Source organism: Schistocerca piceifrons, chromosome 5 (assembly GCF_021461385.2).
Source record: "Schistocerca piceifrons isolate TAMUIC-IGC-003096 chromosome 5, iqSchPice1.1, whole genome shotgun sequence".
Lineage (NCBI taxonomy): Eukaryota > Metazoa > Arthropoda > Insecta > Orthoptera > Acrididae > Schistocerca > Schistocerca piceifrons.
In genome coordinates, this window is record NC_060142.1 from 391193398 (window position 1) to 391210612 (window position 17215).

Here is a 17215-nt window from a genome sequence, read left to right on the forward strand (position 1 = left end):
AGAGTGGGCTACCCATGGCGACTCCCTCCGTTTGTCCGTAGTATTCTGCATTAAAAAGAAAATAGTGGAAGTCAAGACATGCCTAAAACTTTCAGTGGTCTTCTCGTCAAACTTCTGACTAATCAATTCTAGTGACTCTCGCAGGGGTACCCTCGTAAAAAAGGAAACGACGTCAAAACTCACCATGGTATCTGACTCATCAAACATGAAGCTATCAAGGCGTTTAACAAAAACCACGGAATTACGGATATGATGAGGGCATTTACCCACATAAGGACTTAATATTCCCGTCAGGTATTTGGCCAACAAATATGTAGGTGCCCTGATGTTGCTGACAATGGGGCGTAATGGTACCCCCTCTTTGTGAACCTTTGGGAGTCCATATAGTCTAGGCGGTACCCGACCATGGGGTAACAATTTCTCAGCGTCACCCTCCGGTAAATCTGCGTCCTTGGGAAGCGACCTCGTCTTGTTCTCCACCTTCTTTGTAGGGTCAACGCTGATCTTCCGGTAGGATTCGTCAGTTAGCAGGCTCTGCATCTTATCAGTGTAGTCCTTATGGGAGACAACAACTGTAGCATTGCCTTTGTGAGCCGGTAAGACAACAATTTCAGAGTGCTCCCTCTCTTTACTGGTGATATTTGACTTCATCGGCTTGGATTTCGTCAACGCACGACAAGTTTCACGACGTATTTCCTCAGCTGATTCAGGCAGAAGTCGAGCTGCAACCTGTTCAACGGCACTAACAATTTCTGCGACCTCTGAGCAGCCATAGCGTACGGATCTCCGTGCCGGCACGTTCACAGGAGCTCAGTCCGTTAGTTCACCTGATGATGGCGACATGTATGATCGCCGAAATACTGTGCCCGTTGGACACTGTAGACCGGCAGTACACCCGTGGATATTTTAATTAAGAAAAATTTGGCTTACGAAACTCGAGCTCGATTAATTCTGGAGTATTGTTCATAAATCTGGGGACGCTAACCAGGTTGGGTTAATAGAAGGGATGGACACAATCCAACGAAGAGCGGCTCGTTTTGCCACGAGATCGTTTAGTAAACGCGAGAGCGTACAGAGATACTCAACAAACTCCAGTGGCACACGGTACAAGAGAGGATTTTGGAGTATACTCGTAGACATATTGGAGGTGATACAAGGGGCTTTCAGTGAGTAATGTAACACTTTTATTCTGAAAGCACGTTGCTTTTATTCAGGATTCGAATACATCATATTATTCTCCACCACAAAACCCTATTTTTCAAGATAATCTATGTTCAATGCGACAGTCTTACGCCACTTACTGGGACGGCCTGTATTCCCGTATGATACCGCTCAACGTCGGAGCCAACGTCTTGCTGGTTGGATAACCTCCAACATCATCCACATACTGTGATTATGTAGGCTTTCCCGTCGTAATAAGTCTTGAAAGTCTCTTCGGGTTTGCTGCCGGATCCCGCAGCAAACCCGAAGAGACTTTCATCATCCACACACTGCTTCTCGCGGAGTGCCTCCTTCATTGGTGCTGCAAGCAGTCGGAAGGTGCGAGATTTGGGCTGTACATTGAATGAGGAAGAACTGAAGAATGAATTATTTTGAGCTCCTCTCGGGTGCTCAAGCTGTGAGAGACTTTGCGCTCCCGTGGAGACGTTAGTTTGCATTTTTGTGGCGACGAACACGCTGAAGTCGTTTCTTAAGTTTCCTGAGGGTAGCACAGTACAGTTCAGAGTTGATCATCGCACCATGAGGGAGGACATCAAACAGAATAGCCCGTTCCGTGTACGAGAAGACTGTCACCCTGACTTCACCGGCTGAGAGTGCGGCTTTGAGCTGTTTTGTGGAGGTGTTTTGGACTTTACTGTTACCAAAAGTAAAACTCCACAGCATGGTAATGGCTGGATAACTGTTGCTATTGTACCGTACGATGGTAATACCGTTAAAGGTGTTTCTGGAGTGGAGGCTTTCAATAAGAGAGATGTTATTGCTTTTCGTACATTTCAAATTGGTGAAGTCTTCAATAGGGACATCGGAACGTCTTACTTTACTAGCAACATGCCTTTTGTTTTGAGGACTCGGAATCATCGGAAAATAAATGAACAAGATGGTGTTTGTCTTTGGGTCAAAGGATCCGGGACTTGTTATGAAATAAAAGTTGTTGGTGATATTGTTTATTATTATAAACATTAAATAAAGTGTGTCCTTGAACCTTTTTCCTTCCTAAAAGCCGAGAAGCGATTCTTCTTGGTGTTGTAGCACTCTGGGATGCTCTCTGTGTGAGGCACCTCTGGGTAACTCTGTGGGCTGGAGGAGAGCTGCAGTTTAACGTGGAATCATTTCCACAGTAAGCGCAGGAGTCGCAGTGGGGCAGAGAGGCCCAGATGCGCTGCGGCTGGTGGTCCTCCTCCAGCGGGGGCGGCGGCAGCGGGGAGCTGGGAGCGGCGTGCCGTCAGCAGCGCCCCGCTGGGCCGCCCGCCTCATTAGGCGGCGCTCCCCGCCCCGGCAGATGGCCGCGTTTCACGCCCTCTTGATCAATATTGCGGATCAAACCCCGCGCGCTTTGTCCGCCGTTTAAATCGTTATGGATAGTGGCCGCGAGGAGCGGCGCGTCCTCATGAATAAAGCGACGATTGTGCCCGCGGCCTTTGTGGGCGCCGCGCCGGGGTGACACGGCCGCGGCCGCAGGTAACCGCAAACAATGACCTCCCGCCGCCGCCGCTGCTGCCGTCGTGCATTGACTCACAGGTACACCGCACCGCAAAAACAAAGCTCCGCTGACGTCTGCCGTCGTTGACACTGACTGGAGGTGAAGATCGTTGTGTGCTATTTCGTATACAACGGATACAGATTGATGCGGCAACTGTCGTCATAGAGAAGCCGGACAGCAGCAGAAATGATCAGCGAACACCTAAATACAGTAAACAGAAGTTTTGCTTAACTTCCAGATTTCTGCAAGCGTTCCGAAGAAACTTTACAAAATAACGGACAACAATGAAATCCAGCTATGACAAGAAGCGAAAGAGCGTCGTGCAGTGGGAGTCTCCCGCTACTAATGCGCGAGCGAACTGTCGAAGGCTGAGTATGACCGAAGACAGGGCTTTGTAGAGGCCGCCGGCCAACCTACATCACGGCGGCAGAGGGCGGTCGGCCAGTGGCAGGGGTGTCGAACTATGATACTACAAAGGTGACGTGTTGATAAACCTAAAGCCGCGCGGTTAGAGGCGCCATGTCACTAATCGTGCGGTCCCTCCCGCCGGAGGTTCGAGTCCTCCCTCGGGCACGGGTGTGAGTGTTGTCCCTAGCGTTAAGGTAGTTTAAGTAGTGTGTAAGTCTAGGGACCGACGACCTCAGCAGTTTGGTCCCCGAGGAATACACACACATTTGAACATTTGATAAACCTAAGGAAGAATCGAAACACAGGGTCAGAGGAAAGTACTTAAATGGATTTCAAAAGAAATGACACACGCCAGCAGTCAATCTCTCTCCAAGTTTCGATTCGCAATACATGCCCTAGTGTAATTAGAGAGCGCATCTCTAGGGCGCAGGGGCATCATAACTTGGCGTATAACGGCGCGATGCGCGCATTTTATATCTTTGAATTCGCTAAATGTTTGTCAATTGTGACGCTTCAGCGACGGTTTCGCACCAAATATCAGGTGAGAGTTTCATTAAGCAGAACAATCAGTGGGTGGCAGAATCCATTCCATGTGACTGCTTATATGGTGCAGAGAAAACAGGCTGGCCGGCCAGTGTGGCCGTGCGGTTCTAGGCACTACAGTCTGGAATCGCGCAACCGCTACGGTCACAGGACCCAGTCCTGCCTCGGGCATGGATGTGTGTGTCGTCCTTTGGTTAGTTAGGTTTAAGTAGTTCTAAGTTCTAGGGGACTGATGACCTCAGATGTTAAGTCCCATAGTGCTCAGAGCCATTTGAACCAATTTTGAAAACACGTTGGCCAGATTCGTCAGTAGAGACGATTGAGCATTTGTGAGGATCATTCGTCAGGAGCCTGAAGAAATAGATAATAGGTGCGAGCAGAGAACTGCAGACACCATAGTCAGCTGTCGGGCGTATCCTACGCAAACTTCGGCGTATAAAACCTTTCGGGCTGCAGCTGTTACATGCGCTGACTACTCGGAACAATTAACTTCGTTCTAACTTTCTCAGTGACGTACTCTAGCAAAAGATAGCAGATGGTTTTTCACAGAAGTTGGTTTTCAGTGTATAAGCCACGTTTCATGTGTCAGGAAAGATCAATCCTCAAAACGTGTGTGTTTAGGGTACAGAATATTCACACGAGAATCTGGAACAAATCGGTCATTCGCCTAAATTTATATCCTTTGTGTCACGTCCTCTTAAAACATGTGTGAACCATTTTTCTTTACGGAGAAAACTGACTGACTTCTTGTAGCTGGATGTGGTTTTGCCACAATTACACCAAAACCTTGGAGACTTCATTTTGCAAAAAGATGGTGCTTCACCACACCTTCTTCAACACGTTCGTGATTATCTCTATGCCGAATTGCCTCAGCATTGGACTGGACATACTTGCTGTCATAACTCTCCTCTTCTGCTGTGTCTCCCAAAGGCTCCTGCCTTAACTGCATGTGATTTCTTCTTATGGGACTGTGCCAAAGATTCTGTGCTCCCGACTCCAGTGCCACTTAATTTGGAATAGTTGCAAGGAACGTTAATTAATAGTGTCGGTGATATTTACCTTGCCGTATTGGAACGTGCATGGCAAGAATTTAATTATCTTATTGACGTTTGCCACTTCAGTACTGACCATCTGTAAGATGAGTTAAAAACTAGAGACGTTCCGTCCACTAATGTCTGGCTTCTTTTGTGTATATCTTGTGATTTCACGCAGTCTGAACCACATAGGTATTTATGAATAAACCAATACAAACTTCTTGTGTGGATCGTGAGCTGTACTACTGTACTCCCGCGAATCGTATGCCGCACGATTCAATGTGCCATGGTAATGGCAAAACTAACAAAATGTTTCTCTGCTGTGGTAATTCCCTACTCACTTTTCATTAGGTCTCTCATGGCTGTCGAATTGTATTAATTTAAGAAGTGGCATGGCTACGAGGAAACGAGAGAAACTTTATTAAGGGAAATATTAAGACAATGCATAAGGCATGGTGTCACGCGCACATCAGAAAGTTGCCCAGTGCTCCGTATGAGGTCAGACTTCTTCACAACCAGCTCAGAAACAGAATCTTGTAGAAGGTTCTGGAAGAATCTTTGGGAACACCTTCGGAAGATTCAGGAGTAATTGGAAAAACTCACATGAAAGTATCTGAAAAAGCAGTATGTAAAGGGCTAGCGCGTGGGGCCAAGTCAATGTGGAATGTGACTTAGGAGTAATTACTAGGAAGCAACTAGTAGCAGTACAACAGACCAGTCGCCGGGGGCAGTTACTTTAGAGTGACACTTCGATGCTCGTGCAGTAATAACTACAAACAGTGTGCACACATTTGAGAGGGAACAACTAAATTCCTATAAGTATCCACCAATATTTATTATCTTGACTTTCCTGCCTCTTCGAAAATAACAAGCTCTATAGAGTACTAGCAACGAGTAATAATTGATACGTGCTGTGTATCAGGACATAAAGAGTAACAAACATTGTCTCCCATTTGTCTCCTGTTGTAATCGCAACTAGTAATCTTCTAGATCTATATACAAAAGTCTTGTGTGTGTACGTACTGACAGACTTTTCTCCATGACCACGTAATACCAACCCATTCGTGGTTATGGTAGTAGATATCCCTTGCTCTCACGCTGTTAGTAACGGAGTCTGGGTGCTGTACGTGACAGTGGGTGAGTGTCGCGAACGAAAATCCGCGAATTATGGAGTAGTGAATACTCGTAGTAAAGGCTATACACTGAGGTCACAAAACTCATGGGATATCTTGTAATATCGTATCGGACCTCGTTTTACCCGGCTTAGTGCAGCAATTCGACGTGGCATGGACTCAAGAAGTCGCTGGAATACTCCTGCGGAAATACTGAGCCATGCTTCCTGTATAGTCGTCCATAATTGCGAAAGTGTTGCCGGTGCAGGATACTGTGCACGAACTGACCTCTCGATTATGCCCCATACATTTTCGATGGGGTTCATGTCGGGCGAACTGCATGCAAAATCATTCGCCCGAATTCTTCAAACCAGTTGCGAACAGTTGTAACCTGGTGACGTGGCACGTTGTCATCCATAAAAATTCCTGAATTGTTGGTGCTGCAGATGGTTCCAAGTAGCCGAACATAACCACTTCCAGTCAATGATCGGTTCACTTGAACCAGAAGACCCAGTCTATTTCATGTGAATACAGGCCACACCATTATGGAGCCACCACCAGATTTTACAGTGCCTTGTTGATAGCCTGGGTCCATGGATTCGTTGAGATATCACCACAGTCGAACCCTACCATCACCTCTTACCAACTGAAGTCGGGACTCATCTGACAAGGTCAAGGCTTTCCGGTCGTCTAACGTCCAATCGATATGGTCACGAGACCAGGAGAGGCGCTGCAGGTGATATCATGCTGTTAGCAAAGGCAGTCACGTTTATCGTAATTTGCATAGCTCATTAACGCTAAATTTCGCCACACTGTCCTAGCGGATACTTTCGTCGTACGTCCCACATTGATTTCTGCGGTTATTTCACGCAGTGTTGCTTGTCTGTTAGCTCTGACAACTCTTAAGTAAACGCCGCTGTTCTCGGTCGTTACGTGTAGGCCGTCGGCTACTGCGTTGTCCATGGTGAGAGGTAATGCCAGAAATCTGGTATTATCGGCACACCCTTGGCACTGTAGATATCGGGATATTGAATTTCCTAACAGTTTCCGAAGCTGAATGTCCCACGCCTCTAGCTCAAACTACCATTCTGCATTCGAAGTCTGTTAATTCCCATCGTGCGGTCATAATCACGTCGGAACCTTTTCACGTGCACACCTTTGTATAAATAACAGCTCCGGCAATGCACTGACCTTCAATACATTGTGTATGCGATACTACCGCCATCTCTATATGTGCCTACCGCTATCCCATGACTCAGTGTATACTCTCTGGTTTGCGAACTTTACCGTACATGTGAAAATGCGTTTATTGTTTCGCTCGTACGACATAATGCGAAGCTAACGTGGTTTCGTCATTCAGAGATTAATAACGACGACGTGTAATCGTCTTCGTCAAACCACTTTACTGGCTATCGACAGAGACACAAAGAAAAATATCCAGATGGGTAGAGATAAAAATACTCGTAACTAACAAGTGAATAGTCAAACGGTATGCTACAGTAATTTCGGATAAACATTTAGCTTATTCTTCGTGAGTATAGTCCTTTTCGTAGTTGTGTGTGTTTTCGTCAATCACTTCACATGAGCCACATGGTGTTAGCCGTGGTGAAATATGCATCCGTAACGTAATGTTAATGCCAATTTGGATGGAACAAGGTGAGGAGTCTATAAGCGAGTAGATTCACTAATACGGTAAAGTTCAAAAATCATAGAAAATATAAGTTTTTGACAGAGAACTGAGTGTTCTACATTGCGCATTATGTTGAGATATTTACCAACCACTATCACCCATTTCCACCCACCACAGTGTGGATGAAATACTTTGAGGACTCTATCACTTTCATATTGCATTGTGACGGAACCAGTGAAAAGATTTTTACATGGACGGTAAAGTTCTCAAGTCATATATCATTTAACTGTACGTAAGAGTATTTATTGCTCTATATTTTGCGGATTTTTTCCTACCACACACTCACGCACTGCTATCAAACTACCTCACCAACAGGATGGCTGAATTCACAGTATCATTAATGAGATACACGTCTGTACGCGTCTCACATGTACAGTATAATGGTACCGTGCCTTCTAGCACGCCATATATTCTGACCTGGGAAACGCCGGGTTTCTCAGCTAGTAGTTGATTTTTTCTGTATGCTACAACATAAAGAAAACCAAGCGCTTTCTCGCGCTTGTCTCCCGTTGTGCTTAAAGTATTTGATTGTGTATTGTCGAAATGCGTTGCAAGCAGAGCACTTGTTTGTGATAACGAAAGGTAGAACACAGGAACCGGGAGTTCTGGAAATGACGTGACATACGCAGTGATAGGGTGTACTCATTTATTTGCAAAGGTATAAAGCCGCTGTGAGACCGCTCTCCAAATAAGACTGAACTATTGGAATATAAATCGTTCTTAAATTGAATCCTGAATTGGTTACACACTTATTCACTTTTTTACGAAGCGAGCAAATTCTCCTCTCCTTTCCAAAATCACCTGTGCGAAGCATCCTAAGAGACTTCTTTCCTCTTTCTTGGTTAAAGGTTAACTTAGTCGACCTTATCCCACATTGTCGCCAACGTCCTGATAGCGCCACGCAGGTCACATCGTTGGTCAAAGCTGGTGATAGGACCTCTGCCGGAATGCGACAGTTCTGACAGAAATAAAATTTACGTAACATACAGATCCTTCTCTTGACATTACACTTCATGAATCCTGTGAGACCAGAGTGTTAACTCATTTTAGATACAATGAGTTTTTGTCATGTAAACTGAAATGCTTGAGGTAATGACACGTCTGTTTGGCAGGTGGCCTGAATTCTATGGTTGTACATCATATTCCCAGTTATGTTTCTTATTGTGTATGTTACATTGCATGTATATTTACAGATAACCTCAGATCAAATGTTAGTTGCATTGTGCTTTATCAAATACAGATTCAGTGAGAATTAAGTATCTAAAACGTGCATCAGCTGTAGGAATGGAATAGAGATACATTCTAATTACTTTTATTTCCCGTGAATAATTGACTCGAGGCCAGAGCTAAATTTTATTGTGCATACACTTATCAGAACACTAGAAACCTGTAAGTCTCTCTTAGTAAATTATTATTCAATAAAATATTGAACAATTTATATATGATGTCAGAGATGTTTTCCTAGGTGATATTGTAGCCTTGGGAATAAATTAGAACAATGATGTGATGACAACTATTTGGGTGCACTAGTGCAACTTGGTACTAGCCAGAGATCACAATTTGTGTCCATATTAGACCTACAATTTTCGAAAAAAAAGAAGAAAACTTGCATTGACATCTGTTGGTGGTTACAAAATGTAAATTCATGATGGGGGCTGACTCTAGCAGCATGTCGTACAACTTCTGTCACCTGTGTCCAGCCAATATCTTGAGCAAAGTCTAAAGCAAAGTTGTTCAAGCCTAACGCAGGACTGTCTCTATGTTACAGTGCTCAGGATGTGTCTTGTATCTGATTGGTAAGCTTGCGCTTTGAATCCCACTAATCGAATTACCTATACAATAACAGCCACTGCGTTAGCTGAGGTGTTTGTCCTCTCACCCTACCTTTGTTAATGGAAATATTCTGAGCAACATTCCACTTCAGCAGTGTCTTTGCCCAAGACAGAGGCATTTCTGCATGGAGGTAAGTCTTCGGGTAATAAGTTTACATCTATTCTTCTAACTTTTATGTCACTGCCGTTCCTATCCTGCCTCCACTAGCGATGACAATTGGTCAGACGGCTCCCTAGGATATTCTGGTGGCTATAAGGATGTGGTGACTGTCCTACTATATATCGAGTCGTGTCAGCCCTACAGTGTGAACTTCTCAAGCTACAGAGATATACAGGGTGACTGTAAATTCTGTTTTCTCGCTTCTGACAAGTTATGCGGATAATAAACTCCAGTTTCTTGTTTGTTATTTGTGCAAGCATTGTGGGCTTGGCTACCAAAAAGTTTGCTCGCCAAGTCATTCTTAAATTGTCTGCCGATTCTGATGATCAGTAGATCGGTATCACTGTAACCATTATATATTTTGTTCGGAATTATTGAGGAATTACATAGCCGATTTCTAATATTTAGCTGCGGCTGTTCCTAATGTATTCAGTTGCAGTCTACGCTTCTTGAAAAGTCTACACCCGAATATCAAAGTCACGGAAGTGTTTTGAAGGAAGAATACTATTATTTCCTGTGAGAATAATTTCAAACAAAGATTTAACACTCACAATGAATTTTTACCGTCTCTGATTTTTGTCAGGATGTAGTAAATGCAAAATATGCACTTCATAAGTATTCATCCGATATGTTCCGAGTACTAGTCGGAACGTTATTTGATGCTAGACAAGTAGCTACATGAGCCTTAGACAATGTACTGTAGAATTTACTCCACACGTACATCATAAACTTCTCGTTAGTCATCTTCAATCTGTTGCAGAATAATTGTGTGAGCCATTAAAGCTACAAAGTCCATTGTCAGTTGTTCCCACTTGAGGTGTATAGTCGTCTCATACATGCTTCAACCATCTTTTGACTCCGTAATTTTAGATTTGTAGTAAACGTTATATTATTATCTTTCCATCTATTGTTACGATACCACTGTTTCATCACCTACGTCTGTAACGGTACTGACAAGTAACGGCACGAATTGCACAATCTGCAACAAACGCACTTTAAATTCCTGTTACGAAATCTCAACGCTTTTTATTCTTTATGTCCGTGATTGACTGCAAAGTATGTGTTTCGAAAGGGGGCATCGACTAAAATACTTTCTGAATATGAAGTTTGAGTTTTTCAGGCGCTGCCGTATTTAAAGTGCGTAAAGTCACGATTGTTTTTTCTCTCAGCACCAAAGATAGCCACTGTCTTTGGCCCTGTGAAGAATGACTTGATTCTTCAGAAAGCAGGCGTGTATAAGTTTCCCGTTCAGTGTGGTTTGTGGTACATCGGACGTACTGCACGTTGCGCCAAACATTGACGCTATTCTCGGCTGCTGCAGCCTGATAAATCTGCGGTAACTGCGCGGGGTAGCCGCGCCTTGCCACGGTTCGCGCGGCTTCCCCCGTCGGAGGTTCGAGACATCCCTCGGGCATGGGTGTGTGTGTTATCCTTAGCGTAAGTTAGTTTAAGTTAGATTAAGTAGTGTGTAAGCGTAGGGACCGATGACCTTAGCAGTTTGGACCCATAAGACCTTACTACAAATTTCCAAATTTTCCGTAATCTGCGATAGCCGAGCACTGCTTGCAGGCTAGTCATACTATGGACTACGGAACGTTCCAATTTTAACATCTGTTTCATTCCTCTGGGATTCAGTTTTCAAGGAAGCTACTGAAATACGTTTGACGTACGATATGATTAATGGTGAAGACGATTTTAACCTTTCAGAAAATGCGAAATCTGGCTTTGGCAGTTGGTAATTCATATACAAGAAAATTAAAGAGGCCTTTGGAGAAAAGAGAAGCGACTGTATGAATATCAAGAGCTCAGATGAAAAACCAGTCCTAAGCAAAGAAGTGCAAACTGGAAGGTTGAGGGTGTATATAGAGAGTCTACACAAGGGAGATGAACGTGAAGGCAATATTATGGAAATCGAAGAGGATGTACATGAACATGAGATGGGAGATAAGTTACTGCGAGAATAATTTGACAAAGCACTGAAAGACCTAAGTCGCGTCAGTGCCCCAGGAGTAGACGACATCCCGTCAGAACTACTGACAGCCTTGGGAGGGCCAGCCATGACAAAACTCTTCCATGGAAGATATATGAGACAGAGGAAATACGCTCAGACTTCAAGACGAACGTAAAAATTCAAATTTAAAAGATAACAGGTGGTGACAGGTGTAAATATTACGGAATTAACAGTTTGAAAAATACTAACACGAGTTCTTTACAGAAGAATGGAAAAACTGCTAGAAGCCGACCTCGGGGAACATCGATTTGATTTTCGGAGAAATGTAGAATCACGCGAGGCTGTACTGTCCCTTGGACTTACCTTAGAAGATGGGTTCAGAAAAGACAAACTTACATTTATAGCATTTGTGGACTTAAAGAAAGCTTTTCACAATACTGAGTAGAATGCTGCCTTTGACATTCTGAAGGTAACAGGGGTAAAATACAGGAAGCGAAAGGCTTTTTGCAACTTGTACAGAAGCCAGACGGCAGTTATAGTAGTCGAGGGGACATGAAAGGGAAGCAGTGGTCGAGAAGGGAGTGAGATAAAATCAATGTTATTCAATCTGTACATTGTGCAAGCAGTGAAGGAAACCAAAGAAAAATTTGGAGTAGGAATTGGAGTCCAGGGAGAAGACATAAAAACTCTGTGGTTTGTCGATGACATCGTAATTCTGTCAGAGACAGCAAAGATCTTGGAAGAGCAGTTGAACGGAATGGAAAGTGTCTGGAGAGGAGGATATAAGGTGAAGATCAGCAAAAGAAAAACAAGGATAATGGAATGTAATCGAATTAAATGAGGTGATGCTGAGGAAATTAGATTAGAAAACGAGACATTTAAAGTAATAGATGAGTTTACTATTTGGGCAACAAAATAACTGATGATGGCCGAAGTAGATAGGATATAAAATGTAGACTAGCAATTACAAGAAAAGTGTTTCTGAAGAAAAGAAATTTGCTACCATCGAATATACATTCAAGCGTTACGAAGTTTTTCCTGAAATTTTTTGTATGGAGTGTAGGCGTGTATGGAAGTGAAATATGGACGATAAACAATTCAGACAATAAGAGAAGAGAAGCTTTAGAAAAGTTGTTCTACAGATGCTTAAGAGTAGGTGGTTAGATCACGCAACTAATGAGGAAGCACTAAATAGAATTTGGGAGAAAAGACATTTGTGGCACAGCTTGACTAGAAGATACATTCCGAGGCGTCAAGGTATCACCAATTTCGTATTGGAGGGAAGTGTGGGGGTAAAACTTGTAGAGGGAGAGCAAGAGATCTTGCGGATTCAGCAGGATGTAAGTCGGCGTAGTTATTCGAAGAAGAAGAAGAAGAAGAAGAAGCTTTCACGGAATAGAGTAGCATCGAGAGCAGCATTAAACCAATCTTCGGACAGTAGACCACAACTACTCTTATTGACGACGGTACGGTCACCCTGTCGGCCAGAATTTGTAAAACATCTTCATTCACAGAAGGGTCGCTGGAGTATATATCTCTGCTGCCTTTATGGAATTCCGTCGACCACAAATTGCCATGTACACATATACCTGCCGGTATGTAAGGCGGGCGGGAGCCCTAAACCGCCGGCCGGAGTGGCCGTGCGGTTCTAGGCGCTACAGTCTGGAACCGCGAGACCGCTACGGTCGCAGGTTCGAATCCTGCCTCGGGCATGGATGTGTGTGATGTCCTTAGGTTAGTTAGGTTTAAGTAGTTCTAAGTTCTACGGGACTGATGACCTCTGAAGTTGAGTCCCATAGTGCTCAGAGCCATTTAGCCCTAAACCGTGAGTCTGTCCGATCACTCCAGTGCTTTTACAGCCGAAATATTGCGAACGTACAAAATATGGTTATGGCTTTATTCTCGTAATTCGGTGGATCGGTTTTGTGCGAGTATTCCTGTTTTCGACTTCGATTTAGATAAATCTTCGATAGCAGTGAACGGTTGTATTAACGGTGGTAATGTAGGGATTGAAATATTTTTCTACCGATCATTGTTGATTCGTTTGACGACTTTTTTACTTTGTTTACAATTGGTTATCACGAGGTTGCTACGCTTTATGTTTTAAAAGTTAGACTGATTATTTTCAGTTTCAACGTATTGCTGCTTAAAGTTCTCAAAGTAAGTCGGAGAGTACTCGCTACGGATGCCACTGTTAAGTACTTTTGTATCGCTTAATCCTTTTAACATTAAGAGAGTTTTTGAAGACGTAACATGGCTTTAAAATTTAAAACTGAAGATATCTACTAATTACAGCGTTTGTAAACTGTGTTGCAGGTTGCGAGAAGTCGCTGAAACTGTGGAGCGATTCAGCAAAATTCCCCACATCAGCCAGGTCTGTACTGAAGTTTGATCATTAAATTATAGACTGTATTATCTGAATTCTCTCCAGAATCGACTAAGTATTTTTTTACAGTTATCTGACGTATAATTTACTTAGTGATATTTACTTGCTGTACCATGCCCATCAAAGAATTTGTTTGGGCTGTTCTCAGTTCTGTTTTTGGTTTTGAGGAATGTAAATAATGACGTAATAAACAAGTTATCTGAGTGTTTAAATATTCATTGGTTTTTGAATGTGGTGTGCAACCACCTTTTTTTCGCGTTGTCCTCTGAGCTCTTAATATTTCTTCAGTTTCGCTCTGCCGATGAATGCGTGTTTGTTTATGCAGTAACTATCAAAGTAAGGTTACTAATACTGTGCTAATAAGGTAAGAAACGTGTTCTATTTATTAAACCCCGCCCCCCCCCCGTAAATGTACAGTAAAATATAGTTAAGCATCACTTTTTAACGAAAGAATATAGTACTTCTGACTGGAAATGTCATAGCGACCTAAAACTACTCTACGCGGATTTGGAGATGAATATAAAACTTACACGAAGAAGAAATGTGGTCAGAGAACTTTCAGAGGGAATCACTACCAACATACAACACCGGTTCTGTAGGCTCGAAACGTATCATATAAAAACCATAACCATATAAAAGATTAGCTCAGGTTTTACGAAATGATCTCTCGGGTTTTCTCGACGTGATTGATGCCATAAAATAGCACCCAATGTATTATTTTGCTTCCTTCGGTTTACATAGAAAGTCATCTGTGTAACGTTAAAGACAATATATGTCTCTGAAAGCAAGTTATGTACCGCATGCATATGTTTCACATATTACGTGGAAAGAAAGAAGCATATCAGTTGTCGCCGAGCAGTGCCTCGATTATTATGAAATGAAAATATGATTATTATTATTATTATTATTATTATTCTCGTGTCAGAAACATACATGAACCACAGTTTCTACAATTGTTGACAGATCAACACAGTTTATATAATTTTTACCAAAATTTGGCCGCTTCCAGTGCATTTTCCGTTGCCTGGTGAAACTCATGTTCTGTGCATGTGGCTGGACGCAATCGACATATGTTCAACAGTCTGTCCTTCCTCACAGTCAAATGGGTTTTGTTTTCTTCAGTGTATCCCCATCTTGCCAGGTTAACCCGTGATCTGCCCACTCCAGACTTCAGCCTATTCAGGGACTTCAGATTGTCCAATCTCATCATGATCAGGAGGTAAACAGTCTGAAAATCTTTCACAGCCAGGAGGATGGGATGTTCTCAGCACTCCATAGTTGCAGCCTGGGTCCTTCATCAGTAGTTGTTAGTTTCTCTGATGTTCTAAGGTAACTTTTCCTTGATCTTTGTCGTTGTGAGTAGCATTGTTGCCCATGCATGGGATGCGTTTTTTTTCCCCTGCTCCAGTGTCGTTCTTTCCCTGTTTGCTGCTATATCTCTTCGAACAGGTGGTTGTGGAATTCCTGCAAGCTGGTAGAAACATTCGACTGGAGTTGATTACAAGCAGCCTGTTATAATTGTGCATGTGTAGCTTAGCGCAATATCCACATTTTTGGCGTGTGTTACTTACACCATAAAGAACAGGCATACTCTGCAGCGGAGTAGAATAATGCCATTGCAGAAGTTTGGATAGTTTGGGCTTGACTGCCCCACTGTAATCCGGCCAGTTCTCTCGGTAGATTGTTCCCTGGTGGAGAATTTTGATTTGAAATTCGTGCAGTGTTTTTTGAACACTAGAGATCTGTCAAGTGTTATTCCCAGGTATTTTGGAGTGTCACACTGTTCCAATTTAACCCCTGACCATTCTATCTTTAACTTGCAGGTGTTTTCCCTCTTTATCAGGTGGAAAGCACACACTTGTGTCTATGATGTGTTTGATTTAAGCTGGTTTATTCTGTAGAGTTTTGATAGATCTTCAAGAGCACTCTTTAGAGTGATTTCTTTTGAATCGAAGTCGTGCTATGAGTTGCCAGTGCTAGATCATCAGCACACAAGAAAATCCTGTAGTCGGGGGCTAGGGGTTGGTTGTTAGTCTACATATTAAACAGAAATGGAGCCAACACATTTCCCTGGGGAAGGCCGTTTTTGTGCAGCCTCCATCGGCTAGGCAGTCCTTAGAGGTAAATGAATAATCTTCGGTTCTGCAGAAGAATGGTGACGAACCTGGTGAGGCTGAAATCCTTAGTTATCTTGTAGACCTTACTGGCGGTTGATGGTGTCTTACGCCGCTGTCAAGTCCACAAATACCACTCCTGTCACCTTACAGACTTCAAAAACATCTTCTGTGAACTGTGTAAGACCGAGTAATTGTCCTGTGAAGCTTTTACCAGGGTGGAACCCAACTTTCTGAGGTACAAGAAAGAGATGTATAGCACGTAAGAGACGGTTTAAAATCAATCTCTGTGGCAATTTGTAAAGGTAACCCAATAGTGCGATTGGTCTAAAATTCTTTGGACTGTTTGGCATATATATGAAGATACGATGAGACCAGTATCGTTGTGCAAAAGCCAAGCTTCTTGGACAGCGTAATTAAGCAATCTATGGAAATAAATATTTCGGAAAACGTAATATAAACAGGTTTCAAGTTAAACACAGTTTGTGGTCGGGCACACAATTTGTTAAGATCTCGTCAATTGTCACATACACCAGAGCTGAGAATCGCTGTGAAAATGAGCGTTTGAGGGAGTATCAGTAAGGCTTCTGAAAAACAAAGGAGCATTAAAGGGCGTAGCGGTCGTCGAGAATCGAACTCAAGCTGTAAATATCGGCGTGAGATGAACAATAATTCACAATTTGGTTGAAGTCCAGGCGGCGAGTACACGTCACAGCAAAAGTCACAGCACGTGATGATGACGGCTGGATCGGTTTTAGAAATATTGTGCATAAAATGGAAACAAGAACTCAGCAGAGCACCCAGAATCACACCATTAAGGTTCTATGAGTTGGGTCCCCGCGTTCGTAGACACAGCTGGAACTCTTTCATCTAATGGAGCAACATACCTAATTGCCCACGAGGGCAGTCACAGGCGAAATAATTGCTTTGAACCTTTCTGGCACGGTTATCCAAACATCCAAAATCCCACTCGAGCTGTTAAATACACTAGGACCTATTGTCAGACTAATCTGGGATCTACCCTAATCAGGCCTCATCCGTCTGTGGTGTGTCACATCTGCAGTATCTGATCAGTACTGAGTGAGTGTCTAGTGTGTCACATCTGGTGCAAGTGGCGTAGTTCAGCCATCAAAAACTTCTGTTGTATGAGAATTAACGCACTAATCACGTAATACTTGACCAGAATCGCCGTTAATATTGTCTTTCAAGCAACAGGAGTGGTGCATTATTCTGTCAGTTGATTCAGATGGACCTTCAGTTATCACCAGTATTCTTTCGGTACAA

The 17215-nt window shown here is 43.1% G+C and overlaps 1 protein-coding gene across 5 annotated transcripts in view; it reads left to right on the forward strand.

The window, feature by feature from the left end:
- The window catches only part of LOC124798621 (COBW domain-containing protein 1-like), a 524248-nt gene that overhangs the window by 394156 nt on the left and 112877 nt on the right, over positions 1-17215 (forward strand). For all 5 annotated transcript variants that reach the window (XM_047262102.1, XM_047262099.1, XM_047262097.1 and 2 more), the window contains one exon: positions 13748-13805. In XM_047262102.1, the coding sequence (XP_047118058.1) occupies positions 13748-13805 (58 nt within the window). The remainder of the gene's footprint in view (positions 1-13747; positions 13806-17215) is intronic.